The sequence below is a fragment of the Tiliqua scincoides genome, chromosome 1 (assembly GCF_035046505.1).
Source record: "Tiliqua scincoides isolate rTilSci1 chromosome 1, rTilSci1.hap2, whole genome shotgun sequence".
In the NCBI taxonomy this organism is placed as follows: Eukaryota; Metazoa; Chordata; class Lepidosauria; order Squamata; family Scincidae; genus Tiliqua; species Tiliqua scincoides.
This window is the reverse complement of record NC_089821.1, coordinates 125,502,511-125,519,639: the sequence shown is the minus strand read 5'-3', so window position 1 is coordinate 125,519,639 and position 17,129 is coordinate 125,502,511. Positions and strand designations below refer to the sequence as shown.

Below are 17,129 nucleotides of genomic sequence, written 5' to 3'. Positions count from 1 at the left end.
TGTAACAACTGGTGGTCCCAAAAGGAGATCCCTCACAAGCTCCATAAGTCTCTTTAGCCAAGTCAGTGGGACCCTGATGAACATCATGAATGCAGATGGGGATCCACGCGCAGATGCTTTGTTGGATACACACTGACTATGCATACAGAAGGCTGTTTCCATATGATCACTTTCACTGGATTGGGCCATAACAGTAACAAAGAACACTATTGGTCTAAGGCAACTGACAATCCTAGAAAACAAATGTTAAAAGCTGGCTATATAAATTCTGTAGTTCCAAAGAGGTTAGTTACTTATTATTCAACTTGGATTTTTTTTACCCACTGTTACACTGAAGGCCCCACCAATAGCAATAAAGTTAAACCAAATTATATCAAATACTTCAAGTTGTCTATTAAACTACATTTTGCAATGATGGTTTTTAAAAATTATTTTCATAATTTAGAGCACTGAAAACATATAAACATTGAATTGCATTAATTGAAAAGATATAAAATTCACAAAGTATTGTTTTATGCCCCACATTATCCCAGACAGGAGAGGATTAAACAAGGCATGAGCAAATCACATGACACAGACATTCAAACCACATGACAAATACGGTCACCACATAACACAAAGCTAATGGGATAATACACAGAGGGCTCAGATGCGTACGGTTACCTCACACACTAGGCACCAAACATAAAACTCTTAGACTAAGAAATATGCTTACTCTATTCCCCACCCTGTGCCTCCAAAAATCACCCCCAGAGCCAGAATGGTCCCTGCCACTGCACCTATAAGCCTGTTAGTGGCCATGCTCACTGTGTAGAGGAAAAGGGAAGACTTTTTAAAAAGGAAGTCATCACGTACATAGAAGATGTCTGAAAAGAAGAATTAAATGGCACCTCAAAATGATATAGTATTCTGTTATTCATTTTACAGACAATTCAGTTCAGCAGTTTTAGAAACATAAGAACAGAGACTAAAATTGCCTGAATGTGAATGTGTTGCAAGCACCAGCTTAAAGCTCACTCCATTTTTTTAAAACTCAGCAGCCTCTTATAAAGCATGGATATGAACCATCCTCACATAATGCAGCCACCTGCAGGAAAGGGGATAGCCACAGAGCTCGCTAAAGCCATTTTCTTTCCCTCTTGCTCCCTGGTTGGCTTTCAGTTTGATCGACTGCAGCCCACTAGTAATTACTTTCAAAAGTACACCTAGTTTGGCCTTCTAGGTATAAATCCAGTCACTCCTCTCCTCCTTTGGGTTGTGTACATAGGTTATTTATAGAGGTGGGTGAAAATGTTTTTATTTTTTAGCAGATTTCAGTGTTTTCCAAAGTTAGAAGTGCAGAAAGCGATGTTATGTGTTTTTATTCCAAGGGCGCATTTTTATAAATTATAATTATAAATTATAATTTAGTAATAATTTATAAGAAATATAAGAACTAGGTAGGTGATACAGGTGGTATAGTGTCAGCAGATGCAGCCACATGCACGTAGAGGTGTTAGACTTATTTTCCTCCAAAAAATGAGAAGTGCAGAAAGCAGTGCCGTGTGCTTTTATCTCAATATTACCGAAAAACCCATTTCTAATCATTCACTTTCTGAGTCTGGGGAATGAAAGGGATGGCTGGATGCATATACAGAAGGTATGAAAATAATGGCTGCTATTATTATTATTATTATTATTATTATTATTATTATTATTATTATTATTATTATTATTATTAATGCTGGCCATGGTCCAGCCAGGGGCAGGAAGGAAGGAAAGCAGGCTGCATTGAGTCCTTTGCCTTATGCACAGCTATGCCTACAGAATTATGAATCATGCCCCCTTGATCTAACATAGATTTCTTTCCCTCTCAGCCTGTGCAATCAGTGCTCATTTACATTTTTAAAACAGATGCAGTTTAGAACCATCATAAACTATAAAATTCTTCTGTACCATCATGACATATTGCATAGCACTTACTAAGCAAAGCACACAAGAATTCTTACATTTATAAATCAGTTTTAGAAATATAGCTCAAAATTCATTCAAATACTTATGTGTGATACGGAAAAATTGCTTAAATAATTCCAAACAGCATTACTCTTCTTTCCTTTTTAAAAAAGAAATACTGTACACACAACCAGACTATGGGTATGATCTACTGAAGATGCAAAAGCCATGTCTACCAGCCATTTTTTAGAAGGGATAGGGATTTCCGAAGGGCAAGAGAACCACCAGCACATGGAGAGGCCACTCAAACATAGCACTGGAGAGTTGCATTTAATTCTAGCCATTCAAAGTGATAGATAGCAAGTTAGCAGCAGAAAGTGGCAGCTGACTCTAGTTTAGCGCCAAGGGGCAACCTACAATTGCTTATTGAAGTTCCCACTTCATGCATCTGATGAAGTGTGCTCTGGCCACAATAAATGTGTTACAGGCAATTCTATCCATATCTGTTCAGAAATGCATGGGGTTTACTGTTCAATGGGGTTTACCGCCAGGAAAGTATGTGTAGGATCACAGTCTGATAGCCCAATCCTAACCAGGCTGCCTGACCCACGGTACAGTAGCACCAAAACAACTGCAGCTGTATCCCACAGGGCCAAGGAGGCAGCTGGACATCTCCTCAGGGTATGGAAACATCAGTTCCCTTACCCTGTGTTGGACCCTGGCAGGCCCTATACGTTTATTGGATCTGTGGCAGCTATTTAGCTGGCACAGAACTGTGGAGATACATGTCGGGTTCCAAGGCCTGGGAGGGGGGCTAGAATGCGGTGGCAGCTTCTGCTGCCATCCCCATCCCATTCCGGGGCCTGAACAATCCTCCTGCCAGCCCTCCACCCTCCCAGTTTTGCCCCGCTCTGTGCTTTCCTCCCACCCCAGAATGCTTCCGAACCACTTGGTGGGGAAAGAACAAATTCCTCACCTACCTGGGAATTCGGTTTCTCAGTAAAGAAAAGGAGGCATTCCTGAGGGTGGGTTAACCCCCGCGTTGTCTGGAGGTAGGGTCTGTCAAGGTAACATGGTCTCCTCTTTGCAGAAGGCTCTCCTGCCTAGACCAGCCCTGCCTTGCAGGCTCAACAGCTGAAGGTCACACTTGTCTCTGAGGTGGAAAGTTTCAATTTTTTGACCTTTATTTCAACAACTTCTCTTTATACCTTACAATGTCTCCTCTTCCTCTCCCTGTCTTTTTTAGTGAGGGTTGGGCCCCTTACAGCTTGGGAGGGGGATCAGCTTGACTTGCTATGGGGAATTGCTAAGGCAGTTAGGGAGTCTGTGCGTTTTTGGCAGTCTAGGTGCATCAGGGGCCTCAGACCTCTTTAGCTGCAACACACACTCCCCTCGAGTCTGTCCTTCAGCAGTGCAGGCAGCAGTGGCCTTGAAAAATTCCAGTCAGAAAAGGATTAAACCATTGAGCCAGCAAGGCACGGCTAGTCTGGGCATGAGAGCCCTCTGCACAGAGAAAACCATGTGACCTTGACAGATCCTGCCTCCTGGCAATGCAGAGGTTAACCCACTCTCCAAAATGCTTCTTCCTCTACTGGAGAACTTACCACTGTGGGCTCCTGGCAGTCAGCTGGTATAAAGACCCAGCGCCCGCTGGCGCTGACCTCCCTGCTGGCATCTCCCTTCTTCCAGCTGCCGCAACACATCTTATAAGTTTGTGACAGTCATCTTCTGGACAGCGCAAAGGACATAGCGCTGGCATGGAGGAGGATTAGGCCATTGGACTTTTAAAATGCCATAAGGCAATGTTTTTTCTGCAACAGTCTAATACGTTTATTCCTTGCTACGCATAGTTATTTTTTGACTGAACCTGTCTTGGTCATTCAAAGCTAGGACTGGCAGCATCTGTAGTGTTGCGTTGCACTCTCCGTTCAGGAACATAACAAGTATTAATCGATTTAGATTAATCAACTAAAGTTTCACTGTAGATTAAGTTAAAACTTGGGCTGAGACTGAAGAGTATACTGCCAAGCAGGATGCAAAGATGTACTACCAACCCTCATCTTCGGTGCTGAAGGAACTTAAATTTAGAATGGATTTTTATTTAAACATAATTTTACAATTCAGGAGAAATCCAATGATTTTCTTTCTAAGAGTAAGGCTGCAATCCTAACCACACTTTCCTGAGAGTAAGCTCCACTGAACAAAATAGGACTTACTTCTGAGTAGACCTGGTTAGGATTGTGCCCCAAATTTCAGAAGCCACTGAGGCTAACAGTATCTATTTGAAATACATGTCAGTTCAATGTACACATTTATTCATACTTTACCTTACAAACTAATTTTCCAAAAATGGCTTATGTATCTAAATTATAAACAATAAAATGCTATTTAAAAATTTTAAACACACTAAAAAAAGAGCAGCATTTAAAACTAGCAGAACACAATAAAAACAGCAGTGTTGTTTTTATAAAACGATCCCAGAATAACAATGTTCTTATGTGGTATTTAAAACAGTGAGGTGGAGTTGGAGGCATTTTCACAGGTAGATAATTGCACAACTATAGAAGCACTATTGCTAAGGCCAGTCCCTGGTACCCTGCAACTGGATCTTTTCTAGAGATGGGTCGGAGAGCCAGGAAAGCAATACTGATCTAAAAGTTCAGGAAGATTCACATGAGCAGTCCTTCAGGTAACCTGGTCAATTAGAGATTTAAAGAGCATCACTGACCCTTCAAATTGAGCTCCAAAACAGATTGGAAATTGAAGCTTAATGTAGGATACGTGTAATAATATTTAAACATCTTGCTCCTACCACCAACCCGGCAGCTGTGTTTGTACATACTGTAGTTTCTGAATGGTTTTTAAAAGCACACAGAGGGCACTGCAATAATCTCTAATCTCATTGTATCTAATGCAGGGATAACTGAAGCAAATCTACCTTTTCTAGGACTATAGCTGGTGAACAGATGAAAGCTGATAAAGGGTATTTTTAGCTGCCAATACTATCTGGGCATCCAGAGTGGATCCAGAATCCCCAGCCTGCATATTCAATTCTTCAGGAGGAATGCAACCCTATCCAAAACTAGTGCACACCTCCGCCAAAATCAAGGGAATTTCAAACCAACAGCACATCTAATGTGTTTCAGCTTGTTCATCCTCACTCAAAACTAGAATTGGTTCCAAATACTGCTTCAAAAATTCCACTGCATCTTTAGAATCAGATGACAGGTCGATTCTGGGTATCTAGAATGAGAAGTAGACTTGAGTTTTATCAACAAACTGATGACATTTCAGCCCAAACCACCAGTGAACTCACACAGTGATTTCATGCAGACCTTAAAAAGCATGGAGTAAAAGATTTGGTGGATGTCAGAAACCAAAATCTACTCAGCACTACCTTCTGTAAACACCCCTCTAGGAAGAACTAGAGCCACTGTGAAATAGAGTCTCTCAGTCAAACACTGGCAAGGTAGCCCAGATTTCTCTTACATCTATACTGATGATGGGATATGAATATATCTTTTCCTAAAGATGTTTCCTTATGGAAACTTGTCTTTTCCTACATAAGAACATAAGAACAGCCCCACTGGATCAGGCCATAGGCCCATCTAGTCCAGCTTCCTGTATCTCACAGCGGCCCACCAAATGCCCCAGGGAGCACACCAGATAACAAGAGACCTCATCCTGGTGCCCTCCCTTGCATCTGGCATTCTGACATAACCCATTTCTAAAATCAGGAGGTTGCGCATACACATCATGGCTTGTACCCCATAATGGATTTTTCCTCCAGAAACTTGTCCAATCCCCTTAAAGATGTTTCCTTACTAGATATGGAAAATGCCATATTTCCCATTCCAAAATTATGCAAAAGATGCTATTAAAGAGCTTCCCTTCAGAAGTAGGAGTTTTTATTTAATAAATTGTTAATTACTGCCCATTATTACTTTTGTTCTAAGGGAAAAAAAGAGTGAAGTAGATGGAAATTATGCCAGTTGTTGGGGCGTTAGACTAGGAGCTGGTTCAGATCCCCACTCTGCGCCAGTCATTCTCAGCCTATCTTACAAATTTGTTGGGAAGATAAAATGTGGGGATGAAGAAAAATGTGCAATGCCCTGAGCTGGAATAAGACCTAGAATAAGACCAGGATACAAATGCAATAAATAAATAAAATACTAGAATATCCAGAAAATGCCACATTCCATCTTTGTTTTTAGAGCAAAAGATAAGATTGGAAACTTATCCTCCTTGGTATGGCACAGCATGATTATCTTTCAAAGACTTTCCAGAACAGAAATTTCTGGTCTATACAGGACTATGGGTCCCATGCTATTGCCATTTAGGAGCTTCCTTAGAGCCCCAAACATCTGAATTAGTTGCCCAACACCAGTCTTACAGCCCAATCCTATCCAACTTTCCAGCGCTGATGCACCCATGCCCAATGTGGCGTGTACTACATTCTGTGATGTGGTAGTACTCATGGAGGCCTCCTCATGATAAGGGAACGTTTGCTACCTTACCTTGGTGTTGTATTGCAGCTGCATCGGTGCTGGAAAGTTTTATTGGGCCCTTAGGACACAATCCTATCCAGTGGTGGAACAGGCAAGCCAAAAGGATTCAGTGCAGGATAGGGGCCCAAGGCGGCTCAGCCACAGGCAAGGGGAAACTTTTCCCCTTACCCCTGGGTAAGGTGCCTTTGGCCCAATGGGTCCCCTCAAACTTGCGCCATCTCCTCAGGAGGCACAAGTCCGAGGCAAGTGGAGCGGCTTGAACGGAGGGGCTCCGTTCTCCCTGGAAACAGGGGTTGGAATCCGACATAATTGCTCTCCTTGTTGCCCAACAGTTTCCCTATCTGAGCAGACTGTTTATCTCAGCCATTGCATTGGAGGCTCCCTCGCTTTTTGGTGCTGGGGGCCCCCAATGGCACAATAAGGCCCCAGAGACAGGTGCAGCTCAGGACTTCATGGTCGTCATGACAAACATGGGCCTGTTACAGATCTCAACCCCAACTCATGAGGCTAAACACATGTTAGAGCTGATGTTTTTGCCTGGGCAAATGGATGGTGATCTGGATTTGGAGGAGATTAAGAACATTCCATTGTCATGGACAGATCACTTCCTAGTAAGGTTTAGACTTGTGGCAGCCTCTTGCCTCTGCAGAGGCAGAAGACCTTATTGCATGGTTTGTTCCCAAAGAATCATGAATCCAAATGGTTACCTGAGGGCCTTGGGGGATTTTCCTGCTGCCAAGGCCAGTGACTCATATAAGGCCCTGGCTGATCTCTGGAACAGGAAGGTGGCCAGGGCTGTGGACAAGATCGCCCCTGAGCAACGTCTGCCATCTAGAGAGCAAGTGTCTCCTTAGTTTACCAAAGTGACTCCCTGAGAATGATGAAGCAACAAGGTCGACTTGTGATAGGTCTGACCGGACACAGGCTAGGGCTCATTTCAGGGTCTATTCTGTGGAGGAAGCAAAGTATTCTTTCTTCTCTGCCACCATTGCGTCTACATAGAGCCAGCCAGCAGAACTATTCCGTGTGTACTGGTTGACAGGAAGAACACATGGAGGTCTGCTGTGATATGTTAGTCAGGCAATTTGTGGATAAAAGCGCCTGTGGTCAGTTTTGCCATGACTTTGACTTCATGTTGACAATGTCTAATTATGTTCCCATGGCATCTGTCAGCCCTGGTTTGTGGGATTCTTTTCATCTTGTGGAACCTGAAGATGTGGACAGGATCCTTTGGAGTGTGAAGCCATTAGTCTGCCTGCTGGATTCATGCCCAGCATGGCTGATTAGAACTGCCTGAGAGAGACTGGCTGAATGGACAGAAAGGGTAGTAAATTTATCATTGAGTGGGGGAGTACTGCCACTGGCATTAAAGCGGGCAGTGGTTTGCCCCCTCCTAAAAAAGCCCTCTCTGACATTCACTGTATTAGATAAATATCGGTTAGTCTTAAACGTCCTATTTCTGGGCAAAATGGTTGAATGGGTGGTGGCATCTCAGCTCCAGAGGGTTCTGGATGAAGTGAATTATCTGGATTCCTATCAGTCTGGCTGCAGGCTGGGCTTTGGGACAGAGATGGCCTTAGTCACCTTGGATGACCTACGACGAGGGCTGGATGGAAAAAGTGCACCCTTGCTGGCAATTTTGGACCTTTTAGCAGCTTTCAACACTATCAACCATGGTGCCCTTCTGGAATGGTTGGTTTCACTCCTTGGCCAACGGATCCCAGATGGTAGTACTGGGGAATTCCTGCTTGGCACCTTGGCCCCTGGGGTGTGGGGTGCTGCAGGGTTCCATACTGTACTCCTGTTATTTAATATCTATATGAAACTGCTGGGACAGGTCATTCAGGGATTTGGAGTTGGGTGCCATCAGTAGGCTGATGACACTCAGCTCTATCTCTCTTTTCCACCAGATACCAAGATCCTGGAGCACTGCTGGAAGCAGTTGGGATCTGGGTGATGGCTAACAAGCTGAAATTAAATTTGGACAAGCAGAGGTCCTCCTGGTTCAAAAATTCACAGTGTGGGTGCTGGGCTATCATCCTGCTCTGAATGGGGTTGCACTTCCCCAAAAGAGCAGGTTTGCAGCTAGGGAGTTATCCTGGATTCACCATTGCTCCTGGACGCCCAGGTGTAGGCTGTGGCCAGGAGTGCTTTTGCCCAGCTTTGGCTGGTGCACCAGCTGCAGCTGTACCTGCCTGAGTCAGATCTTTCCGCAGCGGTCCATGAAGTCAAGATTAGATTACTGATAACACACTCTACGTGGGGCTGCCCTTGAAGATGGTCTGGAAGTTGCAGCTAATGCAGAATGTAGCAGCTCATGCGGTTACTGAAGGTTGGCAGTATGGCTCTGCTTTGGTAGCTGCACAGGCTGCTAGTTCATTTCCAGGCCCAGTTCAAGGTGCTGGCTTTGACTTATAAAGCCCTTTATGACTTGGGACTAACATATTTGAGAGGCTGCCTATCCAGTCCGTTCCATTTGGTCATCTAAGAGGGCCCTTTTGGTTGTGCTGCCATTAAGAGAGCTTAGGGGGATGGCGGCCAGAAATAAGGCCTTTTTGGTGGTGGCACCTATACTGTAGAATTCTCTCTCCTTTCAGCTGAGAACAGCTTCCTCATTGTCAACCTTCTGGCAGGGCCTGAAGACATTTTTATCCTGTAAAGCCTTTAATGCCCTATAAAATTTTTATGCATTTTAGTAATTTATTTAATACTTTAATTGATGGTTTTATTGCTGCTGCTTGCCTGGCCTTTAATGGCTATTTTATAGTTTATAATTTTATTTGTATTTTGTAGTTCATGTATTTTATCTTTTATGTATTTTAATTGTTTGTTAGCTGCCTTGAGTGCCCTTTGGGGAGAAAGATGGGGAAATAAATAAATAAATAAATAAATAAATAAATAAATAAATAAATAAAATTTGGATCCAGCCCATAATTTCCCTAATCCCGAATTATGCTGTAAATAAAACTGCTTCAACAATTTCTAGGAGTGGATGGTGGAATATGTCTGACAAAAAAAAAATACATCAACATTAACAAAATTCAAAGGCCTCCCATGTTTGCAAATAGATTCTGCTCCAGAAAAGAAACTTCCAACTACGTGCTTTTATATCACTGTGTTTTAAGAATGCTATACTGGACTCAAATATTGTTTTAGTTTTTTAAATTAAGCCTATTAAACATACAACATTTTGACAGAAATCTATTAAACAAAAAATAAAAACAATTAACATTAAAAAATTATATTTGTTACTTTTTTCATGAACAGAATCCAATGCACTGGAGGCAAGGGGCACAGAAATTTCAGAAATTTCTCCAAGGAGATGAACAACAGTTGTTTCAGAGCACAGTTGGGGAAAACATCTACACAAGACCTCCAAGAAATTTAGGCCTCTCCCACAATGTAGCGAACAGCCCAACTTGTGCTGGAACAGGCAGGCCGGGGGACCTGTGCTAAATCCAGCACAAGTTTGGGGCTGTCTGAGGCTCAGCCTGAGGCAAGGGGAAATTCTTCCCTCTACCCTGGGGAGAGCCACAGCAGCCCAATGGGTCTACTCAGATCTGCACCACCTAAATCCGTGGTGCAAATCCAAGCAACCCAGAGCTGCCCTAGGCTACCCAAGAATGGGGCTAATCTTGCATAAGTGCTGGATCCTGGCCCCACCTCCTGCTCCCTGCCAGCCTCCCCCCAGGAACTCCCACCACCCACTCTCCCCCCACCCCGAAACACCTCCCTCCCATCTCCTTCCCGCCCTCCCCATGCCTCCCAGACTCCCATGTAGGCCCAGCTCCCCCACGTCAGCACAAACTCACCCTGCCCCAGGCCTGCATCTCCCTTTATGTCGGCACGAAAGTGACAACACCGGGCCAACATAAGGGACTTGTGTCGGCCCAAGGGCGCCTTTGGATTGCACCCTAAATCTCATAATAACTTTTATTTAATAAGAAAAGCTTAGGTACGTTAATTAGGATTTTATATAAAAAAGGAAAATGGGCAACTTGAATCCTAATTAGGAAGTTAACTAGGATGTAATACTATTAATAGATTATTATACTATTTTATATGTATATATATATATATGTATATATATATATACACACACACACACACACACATATACATATTCTTAAATATAAAAATCAAAAGCCAAGTAAACAAAACCTTTTATGTTAATGGTTTTATATGAAGGACCTCTGGAACAAACAGATCACAGTATAAATACAATTATCTAGAAGTACAAATGCAAATACTTCTGTATAATTTTACTATTCTCTGGTGCTTCATTCCAAATCTTCCTAAACAATATAATTATATTGGGACAAAAACTGAAGTCACACAAACCCTTTGGTCCTTCTGGTTTGGAGTCTTCTAACTTTCTACGGTCAGACATGCTACAATCTGTTCCTGCCCATGTACTGTTACAAATGCATGTGGCTTCATTACTGCATACCTAAAAGAGATGTTTGTATATGTTAGTATATAATAACGCACACAGCTCACATGTTAAGTTCCTAAGGGCGCAATCCTAACCCCTTATGTCAGTGCATTCCAGTACTGGCATAGTGGTGCCAATGGGATGTGTGCTACATCCTGCAGTTGGGTGTCACTCACGAAGGCCTCCTCAAAGTAAAGGAATGTTTCTTCCCTTACCTCAGAGCTGCATTGCCCTTATGTCAGTGCTGGAAAGCACTGACATAAGGGGTTAGGGATTGTTAGGGATTCCATTAGGGGTTAGGGGTTAGGGATTCCATTGCCCTAAATGGAATAAGGACTGAAATTTAGAAAACACATGTATATCATATTAATACAGATACATAAATTCCTTGAACACAGAACCTTTCATACACCTTTCAAGCGTACGAATATTTCGTTCCACTGAAGTATAAGGGGAAGCTTTGGGTAGAGAAGAGTTCTGTGTAATATGAAATATTCACACATATGAACAATTGCTGCTCTGGGATATACAGACATGCAATACACAGTGTACGCTGATATGGAGGATCACTGGAATTTCATTCTGGAACATGTAAAATGTTGTGAGAAATGGCTTTCACAAAAAGGCAGTTCAATTAATTCATCTTAGAAAAAAATATTTCAGAAATAAGCAAAGAGTTTAAAAAATATCTGTATTGTTTCAATGGTATTGCATATGTCTGGACAGCAGTGCAGCATGATCCTAATTTGCGCTGGAACAGACAGGCCAGCATGCCTGCTCTGCATCCAGTGCAAGTTTCAGGCAGCCAGAGGCTCGCTCCAAGGTAAGGGGAAACTTTTCCCCTTAACCTGAGGAGAGCCAATGCAGTCCCAATGAGGCTACTTGGATCTGTGCCACCTCAATCAGTGGTGCAATTCTGAGCAGCCTGGGACTGCACCGGGCTAGGTTCCAGCATAGCTCCTGCTCCCTGCTCACCTGCCCCCAGGAACGCCTGCCGCCTGCCCATCCCTGCACCAGTACAACTCCCTCCCATCTTCTCCCCACCCTCCCCACGCCCCCTCCAGATTCCTGTGCCGGCCGAGGTCAGCCGAAGCAAACTAACCCTCCCTGGGGCCCACAATGGTGCAGGGAGGCTGGCATAAGTCTCTTGCACCACCCAAAGTGCAGTTGCATCTGCACGAAACTGCTTTATGGCACTTTTGAGGCACCTTTTAAACTGCACCTTAGGACTGCGCCCAAAAAGTCACTTTTTATACCAGGCATATTTTATACCAGGCAGAGGTGGAAGCTGAAGAGAAGTTCCACCCCTTTGAAAGACTATACCCTTGTTCCTGCATTACAGATGTGTCAAACGTGGTGTTGTATGCAAAGATGTTAATGTGTGAGTTGCATTTTCAACATAGAAATGTTTGGCTAGTCTCCTGGCTCTCGCCTCCATTATTCTGTTTCAGCTTCAATTGGAAAAAAAATTCTAGCTCATATAGTATGCTGAAACATCTATCAGAACAGCTGAAGGCAAACACAACTGGGTGCTGAGAAGGCAGTCTCTTATACAACCTCAAATATTTTCTAGCAACTTCTCTGCATTTGTTTATGGCCTGATTGGGCATTTATGACAGTGGAACTTTTGTCCCACCTTTGTAAATGCCTCTTTAGCACCATGAATGCTGAGCCACTGTCAAGTGCGTTGGAGCCACCAGCATAAACAGGCAACTCCTCCACACACCTGTCACTAATGGACTGAGCCCACATCAGAGCAAGTAAGATGGTAGTGGGGGCGGGTCAGTGACAGTCGAGGGGGCAGTGGCCTGTTCGGGGTTGGGAGGGAAAGGATCTTGGTGGCAGATGCACAAACTGGACCGTAACCTCCTTTCCCAATCCAGACCCGCCCAATTCATCCCCTTGAACTTACATCAGCAAAATAGCTGGCATGGGTCCAAGGAGAACCACTGGCAATCAGGCAGCCTACTGGGAGGTAAGTAACCTTTTACTTACCTCTCACTGTCCAGTTAATCCCCCTCCCACAGTATGCAGTGTGCACTCCAACAGTGGTATTGCATGCTATTTGGCCTGGCGGGGGATAGGACTGTATTGTTATTCACTGTAGAAAGGCATGTGGATGAGTAGTAAGAAACATAGGAGGCCTAGTTTTTCTCTGAAGAACAACATGGCATGTATTAGCTGGGACTTACCCCATGCCCTGAACAAACTTTTCCATGTATACCACCAACAGGACAACTGCTTATGTTCAGAGACTGAATGGATAGACATCTTCTATCCATACACATCATATGAGGACCACATGGAGCTCCATCTTCTACATATCCTAAATCTGTATCGTCATCCAAAAGTACATGAGCACCACTACAAGGAAAAGTTTTTAAAATGTTATTAATATAATTAAAAGTGCATTAAAAATACAGGTACCTCTTGTATAACATGTGTTTGATTTAGATTTTTTTGAACAACACACTAATTAACACTGGAACCTAATTTACACTTAACAAATTTTGAATAACATGTCAAACTTCCCATGAACTCCTACATGTTTGAAGAAAGGCATAGCTTAAGGGGAAGCATCAAGGAGGAGCCTAAGGAAAGCAGATTAATCAGATAATTTGATACAAAGAAGAGAGGGATGGGCTTCAGTGGGTGCAAACAGCTTTGGCTTGGCTGTGCCTGAGGGGGAGATGCTGGAAGGCTGGTTATGCAGGGGACAGAAATAAGCAAAGGGAAGCATGACAAGCACACCTGTTCGTTCATTCACCTGCCTTTGGGAAAGCAGCTCCAGGAGCAGAAAAGCCAGTGGCAAGCAACAGCTGCCTTGATGATGAAAAAAAGGAAGCACGGGAGGTAACTAAGCAGTAGCAGCTAGGGAAGAAGAGGTTTCTTTGGTGTCCCAGGTGAGTACAGGGAAGGCTGGGGAAGGGGCCACTCTAGGCAGCCAGCAAGCAGCCTACCTGCCTCACTTCCATCCGCTGCACACTGACCATGCACCGTCCTATGCAAGGTATTGCCTTGTGTGACTGGCTGGCCAATACAAACCTTTGCACACAAGGATGTCTATAACATCTTGTTCAAGACTGCATTTAGTTTGCTGGTCTTGTCCATGGCACTTCAGTGTGAGCCCTGTGCACAAGGTGCTGTTTATGTTGGCCACCCCCCCACCATTGATTCAATGCAGGAATAGCACTGACGTTCACCTACCTGTTCTCCTAAACCTGCATTATTTACATACATTCTTATAGTAAAACTATTCTTAACTTACACTTTTTTGTTATACGTACTGCTTTTCAAAAACATAACCCCCCACGTCAAATGAGATGTACCTATTTATGTAAACGGACGACATTTATGATCTCAAAATATTTTGAAAAAAGGCATTAAAATTATATCCACACATATAAATATGGTGGAATTATTTGCTGAATTGGATAATTCTTTATATTTTAACTAAGAGAGCAATGATTTTATCAGACTGATGGCCCAAATCTATCTAGGATTGGGCCGGTGCATGCAGGTCTTTAATAAGACAGTGGAACAAAGTTCTATTGTTCTAAAATGGCTGCTGAAGGAGAGTGGAGAGGGCATTCTGGGAGCAGCCACCACAGGACCACATAGATGGACCTCCCTGTACTCGCCACAGCAGGTAAGGCAGTGGTGGTGAGGGGATGAAATGGGGAAGGGGAGTGTAATATCCATACAGGATGTGGACCTGCTCCCCAGGGTCTGGTGCTGGTGGGCAGCTTACCCGGTCTTTTGGAAAACGAGTCTGGCAGAGGGAGGTGCAGAAGGCTGTGAAGGTTGCCTTGCAGATTCAAGTTAATTGGGTTACAGCGCAATCCAATCTTGCGCTGGAACAGACAGGCCAGGAGGCCTGCGCTGGGGCCAGAAGAGGTTCAGCTGGAGGCAAGGGAAAACTCTTCCCCTTACCCTTGGGTAAGCCACCACAGCCCCAATGGATCTCCTCGGACTTGCGCCACCTCAGAGGGCGGTGCAAGACCGAGAACGAAGCTGCTTCGAGCCACTCCATGCTGCTCAGGGAATGGGGTTGGGATTCAGAATAACTGCCGGATCCCAGCCCTTCCTCCCGCTCCCTGCCCACCCACTGCCTGCCCTCCCCCCGCCCTGGAATGCTTTCCTCCTACCTCCTCCCCACCTCCTCCCCAGAACCCTGAGTTGGCTCAGCCGAAGCAACTTTCCCTCCCCAGGTTGATGTGGAGCTGGATGCAGCCTCTGTGGTCTGGCATGCACCCCTGTGCCAGCCCAGTCAATTCCTGATGAGGCACAAATGTGCTTTACAGACAGGATTGCACCCTAACAGATAGGATTGTGCCCTAATTCTCTTTACATTCATCACGTCCTGTTATGGAACAGAGCCTCTCAACAAGAACTGTGATGCCCTGCTGCCCAGGTAGGGTTGCTGCTTGATCCGCACAACCAACATCCACATCCCTCAGCTAGGGCAGGGGCTTGACTTCGAGGGGCAGTTGGCAATGAAGGAACTCCCAAGTAAGTCAGCAGTAGGGAGAGGTGGCCGCTGTGAGGGGTAATGAGCCATCTCCCTGTGCCCTCTGGCAATTCTTGGAGGGGATGAGCTGATCAGTGCACTGCGCCCTCTCCCTTGCTGGTGAGGCACTGAGCACAAAAAACCCCAGAGGGTCCTGGTGCTGGACGCTCCCAGTCCTCATTCCTGTAAACCAGGGCCAGGGTCCCAACAACCCCTTTCCAGTCGGGGACAGGCTGGGGAAGTGTGGGGCTAATGCCTCCGATGGCCGCCTCACCCATGCTGCAGCCGCCAGGAAAGGAGCCACCTCTTCTGATGGCTGCCTGGTCCCTAATGAGGCTGACACCTCGGGCCGTTGGCCCTGCCCCTTCCAGGGCTGGCCCAAGATCTTGCGAGATCTTTTAATGGGGATTGATGGGGATTTAATGGGGATTTTAATGGCCCAAGATCTTGGGAGATCTTTTAATGGGGCCGAGCAGCATGGTGTGCAGCTGTGTTCCTGAGCTGTCCCGCCCGCTGTTCCAGGCGGCAGGGCAAGGAGGACTGCTCCCTCCTTGCCCAGCGCCCAGCCCCATGCCTCTTCTGGAGGTTGTAGCCGTGGGACGATGCTGACCGTGGGGCCCCCAGGTCCAGGGCTCGCCTCTTCATTGGCTCTCCATGGCGGGCAGGGAGGCCAGGTAAGCTTCCCCCTTGCACTGGGCTCGGCAACCCGGCTACAGGAAGGCTGCAGGAAGGTGTAGATCTGGCAGTGATGGCATGCAGTGGATTGTATCCCCTCTTTTTCAAGCAACCCTGCCCCTTTGTCTCCTCAGACTTCCACCAGCAAAATCGCTGGCAGTGTTCAAAGGAGACCCATTGAGGAGGAGGAGGCTTACAGAGGGGTAGGGGGATTTAAATTCACTTTCCCCTCCGCAGCATCCCGATTTGCTCACTCTCCTGGTAAATACAGTGCATCTGTTTTTGGTGTGGCTGCACCAGTGTGTGTGTGTGTGTGTGTGTGTGTGTGTGTGTGTGTGTGTGTGTGTGTGTGTGTGTATGTGTAGAGGGAGGAGAATATGATTGGGTTCTGAATTAAATAACTAAACTCCAAATTATTTCACTAAGACAAGAATTAAAGCCTGTGGGAATTTCTGGGAGAAAGCAAGATATTAAATATTGGACTCTGGAGATTCTACTAAAGAAACCATCTATACCAGGGGTGCTCACACTTTTTTGGCTCGAGAGCAACTTTGAAACCCAGCAAGGCCCGGAGATCTACCAGGGGGGAAGGAAGAGTCTGACAGACACCCCCTTTAATGTATGGAGCCCCTGCTGGAGTCTAGTCAGTTTTGTCAGTTTTGTTGCTGCATGCCTGAAGAGCAGCTAAAGTGTCAGTTTCAGTGTCAGTTTAGTGTTAGCTAAATATGTCAGTTTCGTCTAGTCACTAGACGAAACTGACATATTAACAGTTTGGAGAGACAGGGCTCCGCGATCTACTCATTTTGCCTTGCGATTTACCGGTAGATCGCGATCCACCTATTGAGCACCCCTGATCTACACATTTAATGCAACTATGCAATCTTAGTTTTAGTTCTTGAACTAAAGAACCATTCATATACATATACACTGAATGGGACACTACATACCTGCAATTCACTACTACACCTTGATGGAAAAAAGAAGTTGGAGTAATTTCTCCTTGAAGGTGACCAATTCGTGGAACTCCATCAAGATTTGCACAAAGCAATAAGCCACAAAAGACATCACT

General features: G+C 44.9%; 1 protein-coding gene across 1 annotated transcript in view; it reads right to left on the bottom strand.

Annotated features, from left to right (window-relative positions):
- ADAM23 (ADAM metallopeptidase domain 23) overlaps nucleotides 1-17,129 on the bottom strand; it is a 105,683-nt gene that overhangs the window by 14,042 nt on the left and 74,512 nt on the right. Inside the window, 3 exon segments of the mRNA XM_066621966.1 lie at nucleotides 10,782-10,890; nucleotides 13,068-13,239; nucleotides 17,008-17,127. Coding sequence (XP_066478063.1) covers nucleotides 10,782-10,890; nucleotides 13,068-13,239; nucleotides 17,008-17,127 — 401 coding nt within the window.